Source organism: Onychostoma macrolepis, chromosome 06, assembly GCF_012432095.1.
Source record: "Onychostoma macrolepis isolate SWU-2019 chromosome 06, ASM1243209v1, whole genome shotgun sequence".
Lineage (NCBI taxonomy): Eukaryota > Metazoa > Chordata > Actinopteri > Cypriniformes > Cyprinidae > Onychostoma > Onychostoma macrolepis.
The window spans coordinates 20,303,917-20,328,953 of NC_081160.1; the positions used below are offsets into that span (position 1 = coordinate 20,303,917).

The following is a 25,037-nucleotide window of genomic DNA, read 5'->3' on the forward strand; positions in this document are numbered from 1 at the left end:
CAGTCTCAACACATGACAGGCCAATAGATGGGTGACAATGGGTCACAGAGTCAGCTATTGTTTGCGTGGTGACTGAGCAGCTGTTGCACAATAGCCAGCTTGTTGTGGGTGAGAACAGGCACAACACCACCCAGCCCATGATAACAGTCCCTCAGCCCATTCCTGGCCCTTTCAGAAATGACTTCTGTCTTCACAGGACGGCCTATGGATGAATGACTCAGCTGCATGGTTTCTCAAACACAATTTCTCACACATGCAAAAAGGACCAAACTGAAACATTTTAACCAGCCAGTAGCTTTCTGTTATTTCTAGATTCTTTTTTTTTTTTTTTTTTTAACCAAAAATTAATACTTAGTAGTGTTTTGGAAAATCTAATTATTGCATTGCAAAAAGAGCACACAAATAGTCTTACTTTATGATGACTCTTTCAACTAAATCCAGACTGTGGTGACCTCAAAAAGTATTTGGACACCTAATGCATGAATGTCAGTGCATATAAAACTAATAACATAGTAGCATCTGCAATCAAATGTCCTTGACCTTTTCCTCAGAAGTTCACTTATCTGAAGCACTTTTGCAATGACTTGTAACCATTTTGTTCCAGGATCATTTTTAGTGGATTTTTGGGATGCATGAAGTCAGGGTACGTCCACAATAGTGTTTTTAAGCATTTTCCAGAAGTTACTGAAACATATGTAAACCCTTAAATCATATTGCTGTGTGGGCTTAAAATGGAATTTACACTCACTGAGAAGATACAGAGAGACCAGATATAATAAGATACAATTATCATGCTATTCTTCGCACAATCGTTGTATCCAAAATATCCAACCATTCACTGGTGCATGAAGGTTACACTTAAAATAGCCATTTAATGTATGGTCTAAAATGCAACTGTCATCAGCTGTTTTGCTAGAGGACAGCAATTGCAAGTATATATATATTCTATCGTCTTTGCAGGAGAAGATTGTACAAAGTAACATTTATGTTTTGTACCACTATGAAATTGAATAGCATGCACAACAATGCCAGCAGGAAGTTTAGCTCCTCAATTGAAGGTTGCTTTGGATAAAAGTGTCAGATAAATGAATAAATTTAAGTAAATGTAAATCCAGTGTGATTAAAATTTTTCAAATGCCACTCGGTTTGATATTCAGCTATGAAATATACTGACATTCACATATATATTAAATGCATCCAAAGTTTTATGTTGCTGCCTGCTTTTCCAAAGTAATTTGTCCAAAGTTGTCAAGGCAGAGCCTGAATGTTTGTTTATTATGCGTACAAATTGAAATAGATTTCCACTAAATGGCTACAACCTGCCATCTGTTTATCTCCATCTGTTTGTAAATGTTTTTCATAAGCTCACCAGAACAAAATACCGATAATTTGCATCAAAGTGTAAATCAGCATCCCTGTTTCCACAAAGAAAAATATCCCTCTTTTCATTAGAAACATTTACAAAAAAAAAAAAAAAACACACCCCAAAAAATTCAAAATGTGTTCACATCCTGCAGATTGACATTCTGATCCTTTATTTGATCCATAGCATTGCCTGCACAGGTTGTAGTATAAATTCACACACAGCTAAATTCAACTGACACAGTCGGTCAATGTGCGCATACATCAGAGCTCCGGAAAATCTGAAGACATCCCAAGATGGACAACCATTTGGTATGCTCACCATTGCCCACATAAATAAAGCCGTCAAGGACACACACATATTGTCCAATAGCGTTGAGATAAAGCAGCATGTGTTACCTAAAATCAATTAAAGATCAAGCTTTAAAATTGCTTTTGTGCTTTTTCAGTACTTTTAACTGTACTTTATTGGAGTGATGCATGTAAAAGCTGAATGTTTGTGCTTAAATTTTTAATGCCTGGATCCTTGAGCCAAAATGTAATTGTAAATGTCACATATGATTTGTGACTAGTTTAATGGGTGCAAAGTATCACTGAGGGTGTTTTTTTTTTTTTCATCTCAGTTCCTACTGAGTAAAAGAATAGCATATTTTGTTTATGTAGTCAGAGTTATATCAGACGAGCCAGACTTGAAGCAGTCTCTCTTCTTGCCTGCATCTGGCCTGAAATGCTGAAGATTCCCACTGTCCTCTCCCATCGTCTCTGTCCCGGTCCTGACCTCTCTAAGAGGAAAACTACTGCGGCATAAATCCCGACCATTACCACTGTAAAACTCCCACCAACCAGCATCACCATCCCGGATATATACATGTCATTCAGTGCTTTCCCAGGTTTGGGCATGTGGTAGGACAGGGCCACATCCAGCAGGACAGCTCCACAAATGAGCAGAGAGATCCCCGTGATCAACATGATGAGGACGTCAGATAAACCGCCGCTTTTTAGCATGTTGATTCGCCGCCTGCTGCGCACGCAATTCATGTCCTGGACAGCAGAACTCAGCAACTGCTTGAGGAGGACGCCCAGAGCGAGAAGGCAAAGAGCAGTTCCGGCGCCAAGTCGCCATTCGCTGGAAAGGCTGGTGGTGGTGGAAAGGAGGCCTACGCCGCCCAGGCCGCAGCCTAAGATCAAGGCCACTGAAGCACAGTAGCATAATAAGGATTTGCGTGGCTCGCTGAACCACCAGAGCTCCACCTGCTCCTCCAGGAGGTTCTGCTGGATGCGAGCCGGGTCAGGATGAAGGTGGCCCCGAGGAGGGGAATAGTCCTCTAGTTCTGACATGATGTTCGCTGCTAATGGTGCTCAAGACAGGCCCCAGCTGTGAGAGGACACTTGGTTAGAGTTCCTGGGGAAAACAAGTTGGAAATTAGGTAAGAAGATGCCATGTGTGCAGATAAAAAAAAAATATATATACATTCATGATTTAAAAAAGGCAGATGTGGTCGCCAGAAATTCACATTAAAAATATATTTATAAATATATTTTTATTTCTCAGTTCATAACTGAATATTTCATTATTTGTAGCACTTATATACTATAATATACCACTGCAAAATACTTGAACATATAAATCTGCTTTTGTACCCTAAAATACATACCGATAACCAAAATAAAAAAATTTGAAAAAGTAGTAAAATAAAATAAATGGGCACATAATGAATTAAATCAAATGTCATCAGGGTTAGCCATGCTATGAGGATAACACATATCACCAAAATAAAGCATTATTTAAATAACATATTATAAAATACTTTTGTGTAAACAACTGATTATTAAAGTAATAGTAAAATATTTATAATTATTTATAAAAAATCACACAGGGACTCATTGAGATGTCTTTTTACTTTTTTTTTTTTTTTAAACCATGAATTTAATATCATAATTCATACTTTTTACTCCTACAAAATAATACATACATACATACATTTTGGTTTTAGGTTTTAGGACAACTTTGATGAAAGGTTTTGACCCACTTCAAATGTTGACTAGTGTATATAAGAAAAATATATCTATATGGCAATATGGTGAATGGTTTGTACTGTTACTGAAATACCTGTATGATTTTTGTTTGTTTGTTTTTTTGGACAACATAATTTTCAATGAAAAAACAAATCATCTGTGACTCGACTAGACTGGCAAAATCATTATCAAAGATGCATTTTAGAAGTTCCATCCAAAATTAGCTCAATCTGGCTTGAAAATCCAAGGGTATAAATGTCATCAATGCCACAGAACAAAACAGGAAAATATGGAATGTTAATCTGCACATCGCTCTCCCCACTCCCCAAAATATGCAAAGTTTAACAAAATTTTGCAAATATTATTTAAATTATTCAGTAGGGTTTTAAAACAGCATTGTGGAGTCAGACCAAGCTGCTCAATGGCTAAAACACCGCTTTATTTATAAAGCTGTTCTTAAAATCAATTTATGATGTGGTCAAACAATGAACACAAGGTTTAATTGAAACACTTGTGTTTAATCTAAAGCTGGTTAATGGCTGGGGACGATCATGTGGATGTGTGTGGAGAGAGAATAAAGATTTTAAGTAGTGTGAGAAGACAATTTCCCTTCTGCTCAGGGGCTCAGGCATTAATTCCTTTACAAATGGCCTGTCTCTGTGGTCCCTGTGACCCTCAAGGTTGCAGGACAGACAGCTTGTCTTTACAATCCCGTAAGTGGCTTTGCCTTCACAGTCAGCACTGCTGCACCAGCAAACTGCATCTGCTCCTCAACTACATTGCATACATTATAATCAAGGACCAAGGCGAACTGTTTTGCTTTTTCTCCAGGACCAGTGACATTATTTTGCACTGTTTGTTCAAAGTCAGTCACTGGCACACGTGTGGCCGTAGGGGTTGTGTACATGTGCGTTTGTGAAGCTTTGATAATTAAGTCCCTGTAGACCTGAGTCTCATATCACTGACATACTGCTTCCCTGTGACTGAGGTGAGGCATGAAGAGGGGAAAAATTAAAACAAGCAAGCCCATGAAAGCAAAAACACCAAAGTTCATGCTAAGATTACAGTGTTGTAAATGGATAGTTTGAAAAATGAAAATTCTGTCCTTATTTTCTCAGACTCGTGTTATTCCAAACCTGCATGGTCCTTATTTGTAACAAAAAAGAGAAATTTTAAAGAATAACATTAGTTACTTTCTTCCAACGCCGTTACCATGACCAGGGACTTTCAAGCTTTAAAAAGGAAGCAAAAGTACCATAAATGCATCATCATAAAAGTAGCATTGTGGTACATAAGATTTGTGTGTAATAGCTTGTGAATCCCATCCTGGTTCTTCTTGAAACCTCTAATTTGTGAATGAATTACTCTTTTAAGTTAAATCTTTTTTTAATTAATCTTTTGATCTATTGAACCAATCTGAAAGATTTGTCCACTACTCAGATTGATTCACTTTTTTATTTCAACTCACTGACTGATTCTTTCAGTGTTTGCCTTCACTGGAATGGATTATCAGTGATTAACAACTTTTTTTTTTTTGGTCTGCTTCTCACACAAGTTCTCATATGACTTTGAATATAGTGTACATGTAATATGAACCACATTTTATGGTGTTTTTGAAGCTTGAAAGTTGCATTATGAATGCATTTTGGGGTGAACTATCCCTATAAAAATGAATGATAATTGTTAATGTTTCTTTTACTGTAAGCTAGAAAGCAAAGGACAAAAAAAAAAAAACACAACACTGATTTTCACATTTTTTGTACAATTTCTGCACCCCCTTTCTCCAGTTATGTTATAGAATATACTGTATTTCAACCTGTCTTATCCCATTTGCCCAGTCTAAAAGATTACCTGCACTCTCAGAAATAAAGGTACAAAAGCTGTCACTGGGGCGGTACCTTTTCAAAAGGTACACTTTTGTACCTATTAGGTTAAAATATGTACGCTTTAAGAACTAATATGTACCTTTAAGGTACCAAAATGGACCCTTTAGGTACAAACATCTACCTTTTGAAAAGGTACCGCCCCAGTGACAGCTTTTGTACCTTTATTTCTGAGAGTGTGGTATGAGAGCTCTTCAATCAGATCAGCTTTTGAATCTTAGAACTTTTATGAAAATATCATGAATGTGATCTTAGATGGGTGCCTTGTGTTACATTGGAGATGTACTCACCCTAAAGAGTCAGAAAGTGTCTGAGATGAGAGTGTTTCTCCATGTGGCAGTTTATCATTCACTGGTGCGTTTACTTTCAGTTATTTCCTCAACAAAGTGCGGAGAGAGAAAGGACAGCAAGGAAATATTCTATATCACCTCAGGGTTGGGACTTGATTTGAGCTTATTATTTGTGTCCATCACCTTAGCTTATACTTAAAATTTAATCTCTAAAAATATATTGACTTTCGGTTTTGATTCGCAATGGGTCCTTGGAAAGTTCTCCTCTTTAGTTTTGTGATGTGACTGACAGGTGCAGTCCAGGCTCCGAAGTGTATTTATAACACAACCAGGCCGACCAGACAGCTGAAAGTGTGTAAGATGTAATTCTTAGTTTTAAAGCATTTATATTTATTAGTAGTCAGATTCCTTTAGGCTGACATGAAAAAACCTTCTAAATGGCTGATCTGTCAGTGTAGCGGCCTTGGGACCAGACAGCCATCCAACTTAGCCCTCAATTTAAAAAACAGTCCACAGTCAGTTTGCCTGAAGGGCTCTCTGAGGCTATTTCATAGGCAAAATGTCCCTGGCTGTCAGTGCGTGAGTGATCCACAAACCAGGACAAAGGTGTTCAGGTTTAGGAGCATTCTGACAGTGTGCCTCCTCTTCTTTCTTGGATCATGTTGCTGCTGGCTATTGAAGTTTGGTGGTTTCCTTGAAGATTTAGAGCAAACGGCATCTTTCCCGACAGGTGTGAATGCTGAGCATTGTGGCAGGCCAAGCGCACCATTCATTCTCTAGTCAAGCGGTACGCTGTTGTATCTCTGACTGCAGGTCTCTGATGTATCTGAAAAAGAAGCATTCATAAAGCAGGCCCTTGTCTTGTCTCCGGTCACCATACAACAGCTGATGCCTTGTCTAGCATACTCTTCTCTGCTTGGATGCTAGACACAGACAATGGAGCAAGTCTCTGAGTTCTTCTCTTGGCTAGGAAGAGACCGGTCACTATCTGTATGGAGACAAAGGAAGCAAAGAATTGACAGTTAGATGTGAAAGGGATGTGTAAAGGATATGCAGTACATCTAATTTGTCAGGGTGTAATGAATTGCTTTTGGTTGTTAAGGAAGGACACTGCTGTGAAGGGAGATCTGAACGGGGTGGAGATTTCCTTTTCCATATCAAGGGTTCAGGTGAGAGAAACCTTTGTGGCAAGGTGGAAATGGATGGAAAATCTCCAGAAAACATTTATGAAATATTCATTTTTTTATTTATCAGATTCATTTTTCCAAGTTATATGAATATATTCTGAAGGCATGTTGAATGTTCACTATATTTTAACTCCTATGGAGCACCATTTGAAAAAATGTTCAAAAGTGTCACGTTAGTTGTTCCAAAAACAAGGGAACTTAATTATGCTGCCTTCTGAGATGCATCGAATAGACCAAAGTCAAATTCATTCACATTTATTTCATGCTATAACTAGTAAAGAGGAAGTGATGATTGGTTCACATGCCGCTTGAACTGAGGTGCTACAGCAATCTGTCACGACACATTAAAGAGCCACAAAGCATTATTTATTGTTTGAATTTCTTAAAAAATGACAAAATTTGAAAGCTGAAACTTAAAGTAAATCTTTGTCTGTGTTGTTAGTTTTCTCTTTGCCCTTCAATGTATTTTTCACTGCATGAAAACGTGATGTGTAGCACGAAAGCATGATTATAAATATGAGTAATTCAGTATCCGAATCTACTAATAAAAAAACAGTTCTGTTTAATTAAAACTTGACTAATGTGCACAATAATTGTGTGTGCCATCATGTATTTTTACACTTATGGAATTACCCTGATAGAAGGTCTGTTGGGCTGATTGTTAGCTTAGCAACATGCTAACTCCAAACTCTATCTGGAATAAATCGTGAGTTGAGCTGCTGCCTATGTACTGTGTTCCAAATAAATCACTTAAAAGTTTACATATTTGTCAGGATAGTTAGGCAGCTGCCTATGTGAGTGCTAGATTTTGGAACAGACCACATTTTAGCAAGTATTTTTCTTGCTCAAATGTTAAGACATGTTCCCTGAAGATTAATACAGACAATGCTCATGGAATCACAAACACACAACAGGCTAAACTCTATATTCTACTCATTAGTATTAAATGAGTTATGTTTTGCTGTACCTGAAAGAGAAGAAATGAATCACAAACTATTTTGTATAAGATTTGGGTCCTTGTGGGCCAAGAGTAAGTTGTTATGGTCATGCTACTTGCTGCCCCTCTCACCTTCCTGCTTAATCCACATTTTATCAGCCTGCACACATGGCTCAAGTTACTGTCAGGCATAACCTCAGGAACAAACCGCAAACAGCAGTTGGCCTGGACCCTGCCTTCTGAGCTGCATAAACCACTCTTGATTTTTCACTCTTAATCTCTTGCTATTTCAACTGAGAAATGCTCACTGCTTCTCTGTTTCTGACTCAATTTCTGCCGTTCTGTTGGCTGGGGAGGGATAGCCTTTTTGAAAAGCACAGCTCCCGTTCCCAGTGCTCTTTCTTTTCATCATAAAAGTTAACATATGCCACGTACCTTATTCCATCATTTCACTTCAAGACTCAGTGGTGTCATTACATCCTCTCCTTCCATCAGTACACTTCCCTCTAAAGAACACTCTTTCATTCCAACCCCTCACTGCAGTTTACCACTACATTTGTAGGAGGAAACAGAACACAAAATGACATTATAAAGACAGATTACTCAATCTTACTCTGCGCAAAATCTCAGTGTTCTCTATGTACAGTATGATTAACTCGACAACAATAGACCTGGTACAGCTTTTATGGGTGTGTAAATAGTGCAGATACATGACATGACTCATATCTTTCTAGAAACCTTTGTGCATGTCAATAAAGGCTAAAAATATACAACACGACTTTTTCCGGAGATCTGCAGTCTGAACGCATCGACGTTAGTTGTCGAAAGTCAGAGCCAATCTGTAGATTTTTGGTATAAAGGATGGAATACACTACATGTCTTTTAAAATTTAAACAGATTCAAAAACACAAGGCATCAAACACTTGCCAGCTGAGGGTCACACATTACCAGACTTTCAAGTCAAACCAAAAAACAACAAACTCACAGAAACTTGTGCCTTGGCTTGGGCTCAGTGAGGGCTCACATTGGCTCAAAATACTGAATATGTTTGATATGTTTCAACTGGATGCAATCATAGTCTGTGCCCATAGTGGCAATCATATACGCAATTTTCTGTGAAACGCCAAATCACAACAACAACAACAACATTTATTTATAGAGCACATTTAAACACAACCAAGGTTGACCAAAATGCTTTACAAAGAGTAAAACACAAATAAAAGAATAAAAAGTAACAAGGAAATCAGCAGACAGATAAGGTCATCAAAATACAGAAAAAAAAAAAAAAAACACAGGACACATACTAAGGAGTGTTATAAGCCAGGGTAAAAAAATATGTCTTTAGATAAGATTTAAAAATACTAATAGATGGGGCACGTCTGATAAAGGGAGGAAGGCTATTCCAAAGCTTCGGTCCCGCAGTAGCGAAGGCACAATCACCATGATTTTTAAGTTTAACTCTAGGGACTATGAGTAGGCCAAGGTCACAAGATCTCAAGGTTCTAGACGGGGTATATGGAAGCAGTAAATCAGTTAAGTAATGGGGAGCCAGGTTATTGAGGGCTTTGTAAACAAATAATAAGATTTTAAAATCAATCCTATACTTGACAGGGAGCCAGTGTAGGGACATTAAAATAGGAGTAATATGGTCGTATTTTCGCTTCCCTTCAAGCAGTCTAGCGGCTGCATTCTGAACTAACTGAAGACGAGAAATTGAAGACTGAGAAATACCAAAATACAAAGAGTTACAATAATCAAGCCGAGATGATATAAAGGCATGGATAGCTGTTTCAAGATTTTTTCTAGATAGGAAGGGCTTATCTTTACTAAGAAGGCAAAGTTGGAAAAAAACATGACTTAACTACAGCCGAAATCTGTTTATCAAACTTTAAACTTTAAACTTCCTAGCACACTGTGTATTATATGGAGTGAGGAAGCCAAGATCAAAATTGGAAGCAACATTTTCCCTAAGACCAAACAAAATAATTTCTGATTCAAATGCTCAAAATCTGGGTGCTGTCGGAAACTAGCAAACAATCTAAAACTGGAATACTGTGCAAATAGTACATTTCAGCCTTGGGTTGACAGATTTCACTAAAATATTGTGTAGCATATGATGAACAAAAACTCTTTGGCTTCAACTATGATTCCATCCAGTTGGAGGATATTGAACACGTTTGATATTTTGAGCTGATCTTAGAGCACATATTATTTTTCTTCGTCACGCATCTCCTAGCAACAAGGTGCACGTTTCTGCATGAGTTTGTTGTATTTGTAACAATGTGAAAGGCTGGTATTGTGTGATCCTCACTCATTTAGTATATGATGGCCAGTATTACTGTGTACCCATTTTGGCAAGTGTATGATGCCTAATGCTCTCGGATCTGTTCAGATGTAGTGTGTTTCAGCCTTAAGAGTGCTATTTTGTCTGGTAAGGTCTACGATGTTCTGTATTCACGGCTGTTTTTGCTTGATTTTCCTGTTTTGGGCACAGCTGCAATATTAAGCACTAATTAAATCACCAATTAACAGGCCCGTCCACCCAGCTCCACACTGCTGACAAAAGGAAAAAACGTTTACCTCTCTTCCTGCCTATCTCTCACCCCCTTTCATTCTCAAAACAGTGACAGCATCCAGAATATTCTGGCCTCGAGGACAGAATAAATGTGAACATAATCCACAATGCAATACAAAAAAAGGGCAACTATCCAGCTTGGCCACTGAGCTCCATTTTCTCTGACCTGCCCTCCATCTGTGACATATAGAAACCAACCTGGTTAAGACACCTGGACCTGCTCCTTCACTCTTAGGGCATGGTTTCATTCTCACTGGCTGTCTCCGTGTCTGTCACAGAATATTCTGAAATATACACTTTTGGGATGTTTGGATGTTACTGAGTGCTGTCATGCACCTGTCGTTTTTAAGATCTGTGTGCTTATAAGGGATCTCCAAGGAAAGGATGAGGAATGAGCCCAGAGTGTTTTGGTTTGTTTGGCACCTGGAAGCATAAATTTGAGATTCCTTTCATTCCGTGCAGATGCATTTGTCAAAACTCTCGATCAGAACTCCAAATAAGGTTGTTACTCCTTTATATAAAAAAGGTACTGGTGTTACCATACAGTAATGATATCAGATGGTGTTACCATGGAACTGAAAGACCATATTCACCTACCTTTGTATTTATGTGGCACTCCAAGATACTTTAGAGAATACCTTGGCAATATCATGGTACATTTGGTACTTTTTCTACATCTTTTGTCCTTTTTGTCCTGGCTACAGTATGGCTACTGTTATAATGTATCATTGTAGGTGTTTTATGGCCATTCCCAACAATAAAGTAACAATAAAGCAATAAAATGACATAAGACTGCTTAAATTTGATTTTATATCCATGATGTGACATTTTGTCAACACCTCCAATGTAGCCAAAAGACCATATTAACAAAGGCTTAATGGTAGAGAGAGGGTAACCATGATTAATTACTATCTTTTTCCCCCTCTAAACTATTACACTGTCACTGTAAAGCACTGTTCACACTGAATCACATTGAAAGGGCACCTACGGCATTAAAATAATTTGCTTCCCTTTTATTTTATGATACAGAATAAGATTAACTATTCAGAAGGGAGGCATTACCTTTCTTTCACTATAGGCTGTTATAGAACTGTTACAGTTTTGCAGCTCCTCTTTTACTATTTTGTATTCATTTGACTATATGAGTTACTCTTTAAACCACAATATGTTTGACACGGACATCACAGCGTCCACAAAGTGTTATCTGATAATTATATAAATCCCTCATTTCAAATGTCTAAATACTATATATATTTGTTTAAGATTATATATGTGTGTCCTCAAAACTCAGAACATACACTCTCAGAAATAAAGGTACAAAAGCTGTCACTGGGGTGCTACCTTTTCAAAAGGTACATGTCTGTGCCTAAAGAGTCCATTTTGGTACCTTAAAGGTACATATTAGTACTTAAAGTGTACACATTAGAACCTAATAGGTACAAAAGTATACCTTTTGAAAAGGTACTGCCCCAGTGACAGCTTTTGTACCTTTATTTCTGAGAGTGTATGGATTGGTCATTTGTACTGAAGGTTTATTTATTTATTGGCCAGCTCAGAAATAAAATCAGAAATGGCATCATGTGAGAATGATACTCCACACCTCTGACACCAAATAAGTAGTACTTATGTGTTTTTACCTGAAATATCTTTGTGCATTTGCCATTATGGAATATTACTGTTATAAGATGTGAAAAAGAAAGAAATGGTAAGTGTACTGGATGTTTGTTTGCATAATTGCAAAAGGACTAACAGTAAGTATGTGACCTGCTCCAGGAAATAAATTAATAAATGTAATTAGTATTACTCACAATTTTTCTTAAGTAATTCGATTATAATGTTAAAAAGTTATAAATACATTATTAATTATAGAAGGTAGGGTAAGTAATTATTAATATTTTATCTGATAAATTTGTTGACATGCAGTATATACAGGAAATGTGCTTTTATCTTGTAACACTGGTGAAACATTTCACACAGTAAATGATGATAATCTATTTAGAGTGCAAAGTCCAAAAATCCATATACAGAACAGAACAGTTAGTTACAGTCCTTTTGAATTTAGGAGTGATGTTATTCTGTATAACAGTGCTGCTAACATCACTCAGCTTGACTGTATTTGAGCCACTTGTGTGACATGAATTTGTAAACTATTTTCATTGGCAGAGAGAAAAAAAAAAAGGATGTGAACTAGCTAAATTTTGATATTGATATTGAACATCACATCTCGGTCCTAGTACTAAGTATTCAGAACAACATGTTCATACTGAGTACAGAACTCTTGTTTGTGTGATATGGCTTAATTTATAATTTTATGATTCCCTGACATAGAATAAGTTAATTTTACTATCTGATATACAGCAATAAATATTGTATGTTTATAAAGTTCCCCATTTTAGGATGCTATGAAAAGATTTAGGCTAAATACTTACCTTCCCCTGATTTTACACATCAGTACATGGATTTCCAGAAGTGAAAGGCTTTTTAAAAACCCTTACAGAAGGAAGTCCTAAAACTCCAGTACAAAGTTTACATATCCTCCGGTGCTCTATCAAGGTGTGGCTCATCCTATCTGTTTTATACTTTTATAACTCATAATGAATATATTTCTATTTAAATCTAAAAGAATAAGAAGGCATGCTATGAGAACGTTTCTGTTCTTACCTGAGATGCGCTGGCAGGAAGCACACCATCCCGAACACACCAGCCACAAATACACACAGCAAGAAAAATACAGCCAATCCGTCTGAGAGGGGAAACGCGCTCAGCTAAAAGAGATATCAAGTTTAATGTAAGTCTCGCACAGTAATCCCGACCATATCAGGTTGTCATTGCGAATGGCGTTGCAGGTGCACTGCTCGCTCAGTCCGGACTTTTGCCCTCAGCTCGGAGGTGTGGTCTCTCCTCTCATTGCTACTCTGATCGCGGAGCGTATAGTTCAGCTGGGAGTGTGTGTGTGCGTGTGTGTGCGACCTCGCCGCTCCTCTCCAGCGGGACACCTGCAGCGATAAGAAGCTTCTAGTCCAAAGGTCTGACGTTAAATGACGACAAATGAAAACACCAAACATCGTTCTACAGCCTATGTTCGTTCATTCTGCTTCGCGTTTCAAGCAATGCACGACAAAATGTTCCTACCTGGAAATCGTCGCGGAGTTTTGTTGCTCTGTCTGATGTAAAACCAGGAAACCTGTAACTAGCATGACCAATGTTTATGAATAGATCAGGCTACTGCACGACTTGTGTTATTGAGGCGAATATTATTCGCTTGGGAGTATTCACAAGTGTTTCACAATTTTTCAGAACTTGATTTAAGCTATTTATCTCTAAACAATTAGGCAAATCAAGAAGTTTATTTTCAATTGACTATCACCCGTTTTATTATATAGCATATCATATATGGGATACGATAAGCATTATTCATGATAAATATATTTTAAAAATACTAAAAATTTACCATTTTATTTAGGCTATGTATTCGAATATTCAATGAGGAAAACGGGGCGGGGCTTAAAATAATCCACAGAGAATTCAACCCGATCTCATGAAAGTGCGTATAAATAGTACGCCAAATAAAAATGAAAACTCGTGGTATTGATACGCAAAAATGGACTTTGGCGTGTATATGCTACGCGATGGGTAGGATTAGGGTTGTGGGGTGTGTTCGCGTCATATCTACGCGAAAACTGCGTATCATATGTAGGCTACGCCAAACATGTTCGTATCATATATACGCCAAAATCCGGTTGACGGTTTTGACGGGACGTAGGGGTTAAAAATAAGAGGGCTTGGTGATACAGTGAAAAGGGAAAGTTATTTCAGATGCAGAGCAAGTCATTACATTTTGATTCGTTTTTTTTATTTTTTTTTTATGCAAATCACAAGATCAGGAAGCATATATTAATAAAGTGAATAGGCTTATTCTGATTTCATGTTGACTTTAAAGTAATTGCCTCTCGTAATTGCATTAACATAAAAGTTTTACTTTGCACTTTATCTGCTCTCATTAATTTTAATACATTTTACTATGAATTAATCCAGTTGATCTTAATGATTAATCAACAAATCATTTCATATGTGTATAGATTTTCAATTTATTTGATTATTTATACACATGGCAGGTGCTGTAATAGAGCATAACTTGTGTTTTCCCATGCTAGAATATTCTTTTAAAAGTGTTCCTAAGCAATACATTTTTTTTTCTTTTGACTTGAAATGTGTTTCATCAGGCTACATTTTTAAAAACAATATTAGTATTTCTTCAGAAAAAAATACTGACATAAATTTCATTTTCCACCAAGGTTGGCACAGGTAGTAGTAGCACTAAATATTGCTTATCTGAAAATGGTGACACCCAGTGGTTCGGTAAGGTGACACCTTACACAAGCATCAGTCAATGTGTAGTCTATTACAGGACATGCAAGACCACAAACCACAGAAGTCTGATTTTCTAGAATATTTGCAGTGAACACAGATTGTGACAGATTGTAAGACATCTTTCTCCCTGTGGATCTGAAACGTTACCATGCATTTAATGAGAACTGGTGTCTCAATACAGTCAGTGAATACTGTAATACTCAATGTAGTAAAGTGCACTAGTTTAAATGACTTCTTGATTTATCAGTATCTCTTATTAGAATAATAATGCATATTTGACAAAAAATGTCACACACTTACTATGCAACCATATATATAAAATGTAACTGTATTTATAGTCAGACACAGCAAAACATTGCAGCCAAGGAACACACACTCTCTTAGCTAAAATGTTCTTTTTTCTGTCTTATGACAAATGTGGGCTTCACCATCTCATGCCTGATGTAATGGACTTTTGGATCTTTGATGTTGTCCCTTAGTCTCTTGGGCTCTTGGGATGAAGCTTACATATTTATGAAGGTCATTCATGAACTTGTGCACCAGTCCCTCTTCATCACTCTCCTGTCAAGGGAAGGAAAAAAATACACACAGCACACTTTGTGCATCATCGGTGATGTGAAGTTTGGGCTTGATTTGAGTGATGGTCTGCTCCAGGTGAGCCTTTCTGCTGTGGAAAGTGTCCAGTTCTTGCTCCATCCACCCAGAGGAAAGCAGCCCAAGCATCGATCTTTTTCTTCAGCCATTAGTGCTGATCTATCCCCCTCTGCCTCATCCCAGATTCATTTGTATTCTAATTGCCAGGCCTTGAAGTGACATGCTACGTTTCGTACAAGGCCGTTTTCTGTCAATGCTGTGCCAATACTAGTGTAGTGCTGTCTTCAGCTATGCTTTGATGTTTAATGTGGCATTTAAGCCTCAAGGATTTCACATACATGTGTGTATATATACTGGTTGTTTTGTAGGACGTTCATTAAGACATAAGTTAAGTTTGAAATTTTTTCTATGTGTGTTCACACTTAAAGACACCAGAGTTTGTGAGATCTGTGGTTGACCTCAGTGATCCATTCTAGCTATGCTTTGATGTCTTTTTTTTTATTACTTTTCTCTTTTAAAATGTAATACCATAAAGTTAACTGAGACCGATTAACTTAGACACTTAATCAGAACTCCAAAGAACTTTTGTTGAATTTTGTTTAGTCCTGTTTAGTTTTGTTTTGTCCAAAATGTTGGCAGGTCAAGTAATAATCTGATCTACTTGGCCAAACTGGGCCACCAGAAAAAAAAATCTCTACTGTTGTGCCAATTTTTTAATTTATTGTCCCTGACATTGGATTTCTGTCTTTGATAATTGGCCTAATTTTATAGCCAATTATGTTTGTAGCTTTCTTCACTCAATCCAATTTCTTCCCAAAGATGATAAAGCCCAGTCCAAGTCTGTGACATTTAAAAGACAAAGTAAACTCTCAATTTAGTCTGTATGACACTGAGAACAGAGTGCGTGCTCTCTTCCCTTTCATAATGCTGATGATAAAATATGGCCCATTTTTAGTCAAGAATAGACGCATGCAGAGTGTCACACATCAGTTGCGACACATCAACAAGCTTGTGTTGGCAGTTATTATTCATGGACAGTGCTGTGGTTGATGTTGGAGGCTTTGAGGAAGGAATAAAAGACAGGTAATAGATGTGCTGTGTCAAATGCTTTGCGAGGGAGATACGCAGAAACAGCCGAGCAGTTACTGTTATCTTAAAATGAGTGTATGTGTGTGAGAGCGAGGACAAGAGATTATTAAAACAGGTGTGTGTCTCCACATGCTGATGGTGTGTGATTATTCATTACTTGCAGGCTTGCTGCTGGTTCTCTGCTGAGAGCAAGTCCCAGAGTCACCTTGACTGAGCCTCATATAGAAATATCACACTTATTACAACTGCTGCCGTGGCCCAACCTGTCCGACCCATGAGAGGCATGAGGATTTTGTACTTAATATTTGATTTAAACCAAACTATATGGTTGCATGCGGTGCACATGTACTGTATGCTTATACTGTATATCTCTATATCCCTAAAAGGGTTGTATATTTTTATGTTTTATTAAAATATATCTTATATTTTGTTTTATTTTGGGTAACACTTTATTTTAAGGTGTCCTTGTTGCATGTTACATGTACATACTATTATAATAACAATAAATTACTACATATTTACATGCAAGTAACCCTAACCCAAACCCTAATCCTAACCCAGATAGTAAGTTCATGTAGTTAATTAATATTACTCAGTACTTAAATGTATAAATACACTGTAACAAGGACACCTTAAAATAAAGTGTAACTTTGTTTTGTTTTGACCAATCTTTATTGTTGTGCCCTATTTATTTATTTTAGAATTTATCAGTTATGCCCAACCAATGAAAGACATGATGATTCAATACTTGATATATGATTTAAAGCAACTATATTTGCTTTAAATACCAGTCATAAGTCACACGGGTATATTTGTAGCAATAACCAACAATACACCGTATGGGTCAAAATTATTGATTTTTCTTTTATGCCAAAAATCATTAGGGTATTAAGTAAAGATCATGTTCCATGAAGATATTTTGTAAATTTCCTACCGTAAATATATCAAAACTTAATTTTTGGTTAGTAATTTAGTATTGCTAAAAACTTAATTTGGATAACTTTAAAGGCGATTTTCTCAATATTTAGATTTTGTGCACCCTCAGATTCCAGATTTTCAAATAGTTGTATCTCAGCCAAACCATACATCAATGGAAAGCTTATTCAGCTTTTAGATTATGTATAAATCTCAATTTAAAAAAATTGACCCTTATGACAGGTTTTGTGGTCCAGGGTCACATATGGTTTCACGCAATGCATGTATGTTTATATTTGTATATGCTGCCATAAAAGGTCTTCTATCTCTGTTTACTGGGTGAGGATGCCTGCAGCTTCTGCTGGTCATACTTCACATGCTCAGTCCCCACATTCACATCACTGATCCCTTTTTATGAGCAGTTGAACCAAAGAAAGAGAGAGAAAATAGAGAAAACAGTCTATATAGGATGAGACGCTATGCTGGTTCGCAGACCATTTATCTCTAAAATTTTAATTATAGTAAATATTACCATCCAGGGACAATATTACCATAGCAGCTATTGAATAAGACAGAAGGACAATGATAAATGGGGCTGTAAAATCCATGTAACTGGATTTTTTCTGTGTTGCTCACAGTGGTTATGGTTATGCAATGCATACATTGATCCTTTCTAGATACTGTCCCACTGCTGCGGCTCAAAAATCTCAATTTATAGTCTTCCGGAATTAAAATTCACACTGTGCGCTCTGGTCCCAGATGAACTGTGTTCTTGGTCAGCAGATATGTAGCAGAAAAATCCTTACTCAAATACTTTGAAATGAGCTGCTTCTTTTCAACAAAAACATGTTCTTTTTTAAGTCCTCCCCAAACTGAAGATCTGCTATACTACAACAAAATGTTTCTCTCTCTCTCTTTTTTTTTTTTTGCGGAAATTACATCATGGAAACATCAGTAAGAATGGATTGATAATGATAAACAATATATATATATATATATATATATATATATATATATATATATATATTATTTATAGCAGTACAATTTCCTCCTAGTAGCAAAATTTAAGAAAATAATATTTAATCAGTTTTTTACTTGCTAAATGCTTTTGCTAAAAATGTTTGAGCAAATTTTTTATTTTCATTTTTCTAAGTATAAAAAATTATACATTCGCTTTTTTCATCGCTGTGCATCTATTGCATAGCTAAACTGAGATATTATTCTTATTTTCAGCATGAATCTCTTACCTGCCTTGTGATATTTGAAGCATAAAATATTGATAAGTGTAAGAAAGATGGTTGACCAAGATATACTGAAAACTGTTATACCCATATCATGTTATTGAAAATTATAGGATATTTATTGATATTTATTGTAAGCTTGCTGCAGTTATATCATCTGCTCAGATGCAATAGCTCGTTAAAGCTGGATGAATTCTGATTGGCTGTCAATGTTTTTTTATCGTTCTACTGGAAAAAATCAATCCGAAAGTGATTCCAATGATATCATTCCTGCCTATCGTTATAGATGTGGTGTGGATTCTGCTATCCGTTTAAAACTATATCTTTATTGTTATTGTTATCAATGAACAGGGCTTAAATACTTGTACTGTCAATACTTGCTGTGCACTGGAAATACATTTGATCTAAAAAAAAGGGGGTGGGGCTTAAAGAAGGGTCAGTTCAGGGTCCTGAGCGGCAAAACAGGACCTCAGTAAAGTCAAAGAATGTAGTACAACAACTTCAAAACATCAAGGGAAACTGTATTTCCTTTTAACACATTCAAGATGATGAATGATCATATTTAAGATCTCTCTGTCAGTCCTCAGGCTGGTCTGTATCTCCAGTGACATGTACGTCCTAAATCTGTCTGTCTTCCATATCCTCCATCTGCCTCTTTAACAACTCAAACTCCCTACCTGGATGCAAGGTCTTCCTGACAGTGTGTTTGTTTGTTTGTGTGTGTGTGAGTGAATAAGGGGGTGTGAGAAAGACTGCATGCTCCATTACTGCACAAAGCCCATAGGGAACGGGGATGAAGAAAAGAAAATGATGATAATATTGAAGGTAGGAAGAAAACAAGAAACAACTACGCAAGCAGAAAACTAGAAGGATAATGAAAAAAAGTGAAGAAATGGGAAAGCGTGCGAGAAAAGTCCAATATAGACAGAGGCAAATCAAACACTGGCAGTGCACTGACAGAGGGTAGAGTTCATATTGAGGACAGCTCATCCATAAACTGGACCCTCTTGTAAATCCTCATGTTTTTCTCTTAAGCCACTATCTCGAAGTCTAAGACAGCCTCCTTCGTGCAGAGTGGTATCACTTGCATCAGGGAATAATAAGATTAATTTTGCAGGAGCTGGAGAGTAAAATAACAGTGATTATAGCCAGGCTTTCATCACTCTGTCTTTCATCCCGCCGCTCTCTCCGGATTGATGGAAGCCGACGTCGCATTTCCTTCGCGATTGTGGTGATGTCCTCGGCGAAATGCCAGCATTCTCTTGATTAATCTGCCTGCTCTGTTCCAATCAGTGTCACAGCGGGAGGGAAATGCCATGTGTTTTAAATGGCCAGCTTTAGCACATGGGCCGGTTTTATGAGCTCGGCCTCCCGTGGACTTGTACAAACATTGTTTCCTTTTGGTGGGTCAGCTTGGGTGTGAAAAACAAAAATGATGACGGAAGATTGCAAGGTATGGCAGCAGCCCGTCAAAGTGTATTATAAATAGGTACTTTTAATACACGTGTGTGACCATCTTTTGTATTTCAAACCAGATTTGACATTTAGAATTTATGCATTATGTTAAAATTTTTTTACTCCTTTCTATCTGTTGGAGTGTGAGGTCCTGCCATTTAATATTATTAAATGCTTTAAATGTTAGTTTATTAAATATTAAATGTAAATTTTTGCATTTTGGCAGTTAAATTTGTTTTTTAAAAAGATGTGAATAAAGACAGAAAAATCTAATAAATAGTAGAATCCCGGTCAAAATGGGACCTACACCTGACCTTATATGATAAAAATCCTGAAAAAAAGGATTTCCAAAAATAATACGTTTTCAACAACAATACATTGATAATAAATGTTTCTTCAGCACCAAATCAGAATATTAGAATGATTTCTTAAAGGTATTCATTCTGTCATCACTTACTCATCCTCAAGCTGTTGCAAACCTGTGTGAACACTCTCTGTTGAACACAAAAGAACATATTCTGAAGGATGTTGTTAAACAGCTGACAGTAGTCATTGACTTCTATATTATGCAAACAAAAAAAAAAAAAAAAAAAAAAAAAAATACCATGGGAGTAAATGGCTACTGTGAGCTGTTTGGTTACCAACATTCTTCAAAATATCTTCTTTAGTGTAAAGCAGAATAAAGAAATGTGTACAGGTTTGGAACAAGTAGAGGGTGAGTAAATGATGACAGAATCTTAATTTTTTGGAGAATTATACCTTTAAGGATCATGTGACACTGAAGACTGGAGTAATGGCTGCTGAAAATCCAGCTCATTACAGGAATAAACCACATTTTAAAATATATAAAAGCAAATAATGCTTTTCTACAGTGGCATTGATAACTGATTGATAATTTATTGCTGTGTGTCATCACTGGACAGAATAACATAAAAACACTTACTGAAAAAACTGAGTGTACCTTTAAAAACTCACAAGTTAAGAACCTATAATTTCACATCAAAAACTTTTTTAATCTCCAAAGAACCAATTATCCAACTAAAATCTTGCCAACTAAGTAAAGTAGGATGAATGTAAGAGAATCTAATGGCCTAAGGTGACCTTTGAAGTCATTTGAGTGCTATATCGCTGGTGAAAGTCCATCAGTGTGTTTAGTCTGTCTTCACAAAATTGGTTCCCAGGCCAGTCATGAGCCTTCAATGCTGACTCATCAACTTGCACAGCTGTACCAGCAGTACATGGTAACTCAACACACCATTCTGCCCAAACACATACACAAACAATAGAGGAAAAAAACATAAATTGGTTCCTACGTTCAACTGACAGTCCTGGGTCTTTGTAATTTCAGAAAGCTGTCTTCACCCCACAGCGAACATGCATTTTGGTTCTGATGAGACGGAAGGTCCTGTGTAACTACAGAGCTTAGCCATGTTCTCTGCCTCTGCTGCTGGAGAGGATGTTCCATGCAAAACCAATTAACAGAAGACAAGCTTTATCCAAACTCTATACTACAGCTAACAATTTTATGTTCCAGGAACATTCCAATTGGCTAGTTAGTTAGTTCACCCAAAAATGAAAATTCTGTCAATAATTACTCACCCTCATGTCTTTCCAAACCCGTAAGGCCTTTGCATTGCTGCTGACATAGAGCACACATGAGTTTCACCTTGTTTACAAATGGGGGAAAGCAATGCGCACGCGACGGTAATGGAGTACTTTCCTGGAAGAGAAGAAATCTTTGAATCAAGTTGTTATTTTTATTTTCTTTGTGCACAAAAAGTTTTCTCGTAGCTTACGGTTAAAATTACGGTTGAACCCCTGATGTCACATGGACCATTTTAACGATGTCCTTTTGTCCTTACTATGTTTCTGTACCTTAATTGTGGTAGTTCTCTTGCTGTCTAGGGAGGGTCAGAGTGCTCTCGATTTTCATCAAAATATCTTAATTTGTGTTCCGAAGATGAACGAAGGTGGTTCAAACGACATGAGGGTGAGTAATTATTGACAGAATTTAAATTTTTGGGTGAACTAACCCTTTAAGTTATGGAACTTTTAATGTTTTTTTCCCCCTGAAAGGTCTGTGAACGATCAACATTTTTAGTGTTTGAGGAACATTATTCTTGATTATACTGTACAAATGTGCTATATATATATATATATATATATATATTAGTGTTATCAAACGATTAATCACATCCAAAATAAAAGTTTTTGTATACAAAATATATATGTGTGTGTGTACTGTGTATATTTATTATGTATATATATACACACATGCATGTATATATTTAAGAAAAATATATTATATTTGTATATTAAATATTTATACATTATATAAATATATACATTTAAATACAAGTAAATATTTTCAAAACATAGACTGCATCATCATATTTTGTGAAGTTATGCTATATATATATATATATATATATGAAGAGTTCAGATGCAAAAGCCTCTAAATGCCGTCTGAAATTTTCATCTAAAATGAGCATTTTTATCTGGCTCCTATATTTATGTTCAGTTATTTCACTTTAATTGCATAGAAAAGGACCTATACATTGCCATTAGAGTAAAATTACTGAACCTAAACATAGGAGCCTGATAAAAATGCTCAGTTTAGATGAAACTTAGAGGCTTTTGCATCTGAACTCTTCATATATATACATATATATAGCATATTTTGTTCTTTAAACAACCATATATATATTGGAACAAAAGAACAAAATATTCCCAATTAAAGGGGTAATTCACCGCTGTCAAGATGTGGGTTTAACAAAAGTTGGATGTCTAAACAGTAGAAAGGCAAAAATGGTGCTAGGATTTTCTGACTTTTTTTTTTTTTAATTACTTTTTTTTTTTTAACTCTGACTTTACATTTTGGAATTCTGTTTTTTTGTTTCCACCACAAATAAAAAATACATTTTGACTTTTTCTCACAATTCTGACTTTTTTTTTATCGAAAATCTGAATTGTTTGAGAAAAAAACGTCTTGAAGAATTGAGTTGTCTAAAATTTTGAGTTGTTTTACGAGTTGTTTTTTGTTTTTTATCCCATGGCGGAAACACACTTCCATAGAAAACAAAAAGGTATAAGAAAACTTCAACACCTATAAAATAACTGGACTACAAACATACGATCTGTAGTTTTCACAAAAGCCCTGAACCTGTCAAAAGTTTTTTTTTTTTTTAACAACTTTAGGATTTTTGCAGACAAAAATCTGAGATATCTTGGTTCAGGTAACACAGAATAATAATATAAATTGTTCATGTATTATACTACTGACATTGTAACAATACAAAACTGGTTAACAATCTGTGAATCTACCTTTTAAATTCACCTAATTGTTTTATGAACATTTTTATACAAACATTGAAAAACAATGTTTGTTTTTCATTAGCAGAATGTTCCCATTTTTCTAACAGAGAATTGCTCAAAACATCAGACTGCAACTGCAATAATGAACAAAAAATAGGTTTAAAGGATTAGAACAGTCCTTCTTTTAACTGCATAATCATCTAAAGCTGGTCTCCAGGCACCGGTTTAGTGTGTCATTCTGGCCACAGTTACAGCACATTAGCTTTCAGATACAGTCGGCATCCCTCACCTTTGCAATTTCCGTCCAGACAGAGATGATGCCATACAGCCAGACTCTGTCAGTGCTTGCTGACCAGAGTCACGTAAGATGAACTAATCATCCCAGACACGATCTGATGCTGCTCAGCCTGACTGGGTTCATAACTACAGTGGGACATGGGGATCTGTGTCAGTTGCTCAGAGGCACAGATACGCGTCAGAGTACACAAACATGCCAGCTTTTAAGACATTTGTATTATAAATCCTTTTTTCACACTTAAAAAGAAACAAGCTCATAGTGAGAAGAAAAGAAAAAAACACCCAGTGGTATAAAGTTGTATTGTTGTAAAGCAGCAAATGCCCCAGTGTGTAAATATACAATCTGATATGATGAAAGATAGGCCTACGCATATTTTTTCCCTGTCCTTGTCATCAGATTTCTCATATCAACACACAGTCCAAAAGCAAAGCCCAGTGAGAATGCTGTGATGTTTGTAACCAGTAGCAACTGAATTTGAGTCTGTGCCACACTTCAAGCTGTGAGAACATTTTTCTTAACACACACATAAATGTTACAATGACTCCGTTAAGCTGATTTATTTTTAAGGCCTCTTTAGATAAAAGGGAAATGTGGCTCATTGAAAGTGCACTAGATTATGGATCAGCTGGTGGGTCGTGACTCAGAAATGGACAGCAGGGAAAAACAATGCTAAATGCACATAAAATAATAAGGATTTTCAAACGTTCTGATGTCAAAACCCCTAAATATGTTGATATCTGATGATATTCACATTTGGTAATCTAAGTTGGTAAGACTATTTATTATTTTTGAAAAAAGTCTCCTGTGCTCACCAAGGCTGCATTTATTAAGTAAAATAAATAGTAATATTATTAAAACTTTAAATAACTGTTTTCCATTTTAATATGTTTTAAAATGTATTATTCCTGTGATGGTGAAGCTTAATTCTCAGCACACATTATGCAGTTTTCAGTGTCACTTGATCCTTCATAAATCATACTAATAAACTAAATTTGAGACTGAGACACATTTCTTAGTATGAATGCTGAAACAATCGGTTAATATTTTGTGTATTAAAAACGTGGGGAAAAATGTGATACATTTCTTTCAGGGTTCTTTGATGAATATAAAGTTAACAAGAAGAGCATTTATTTGAAACAGAAATCTTTTGTAAAATTGGGCTATAAATGTCTTTTGATTAATTCACAAGTATTAATTTCTTCAGAAAAAAGAAAAATCGTACTGATTCCAATGTTTTGGATGGTAGTGTACATTATCCTACATTTTATACGCATTTCATCTGGTGTGGATTTCCATTTGTTTGCAGTTACTAATTCCTGAAATGAATAGATTCAAACAAGTATACTTGCACTAGTAATGATTTGTACAAACAAATAATTATTAATGTCTCCAATAAGTAAAAAACAACAGCAAAACATTCCGAGACTGGAATGTGACTCACCGGATGATTCAGCATTTTTCATGCCCTCTTCCACCGTTGAGGAAGACCACTTTGTGTCCCATAGGAGA

At 36.2% G+C, this 25,037-nt stretch overlaps 1 protein-coding gene and 1 long non-coding RNA gene across 4 annotated transcripts; both read right to left on the minus strand.

The window, feature by feature from the left end:
- Positions 1–1,512: 1,512 nt before the first annotated feature.
- Positions 1,513–13,475, minus strand: LOC131543108 (transmembrane protein 125). Of its 3 annotated transcripts, XM_058780341.1 has the most exons (6): positions 13,383–13,475; positions 12,912–13,246; positions 8,111–8,225; positions 6,458–6,539; positions 5,552–6,377; positions 1,513–2,764 (listed from the first exon to the last, which is right to left on the minus strand). In XM_058780341.1, exon 6 carries the CDS (start codon positions 2,698–2,700, stop codon positions 2,032–2,034), a length of 669 nt encoding a protein of 222 aa, XP_058636324.1. In that variant the 5' UTR covers positions 2,701–2,764; positions 5,552–6,377; positions 6,458–6,539; positions 8,111–8,225; positions 12,912–13,246; positions 13,383–13,475; the 3' UTR covers positions 1,513–2,031. The 3 variants fall into 3 exon arrangements, with proteins under 3 accessions (XP_058636324.1, XP_058636325.1, XP_058636323.1); XM_058780342.1 differs by lacking the exon at positions 8,111–8,225; XM_058780340.1 differs by having other exon boundaries at positions 5,552–6,539.
- A 7,356-nt stretch (positions 13,476–20,831) lies between these two features.
- On the minus strand, positions 20,832–23,726 carry LOC131542976 (uncharacterized). The gene is made up of 3 exons (XR_009271834.1): positions 23,520–23,726; positions 21,515–21,635; positions 20,832–21,359 (listed from the first exon to the last, which is right to left on the minus strand). It is a non-coding gene; the product is annotated as an uncharacterized LOC131542976 (long non-coding RNA).
- Between the last annotated feature and the right edge of the window lie 1,311 nt (positions 23,727–25,037).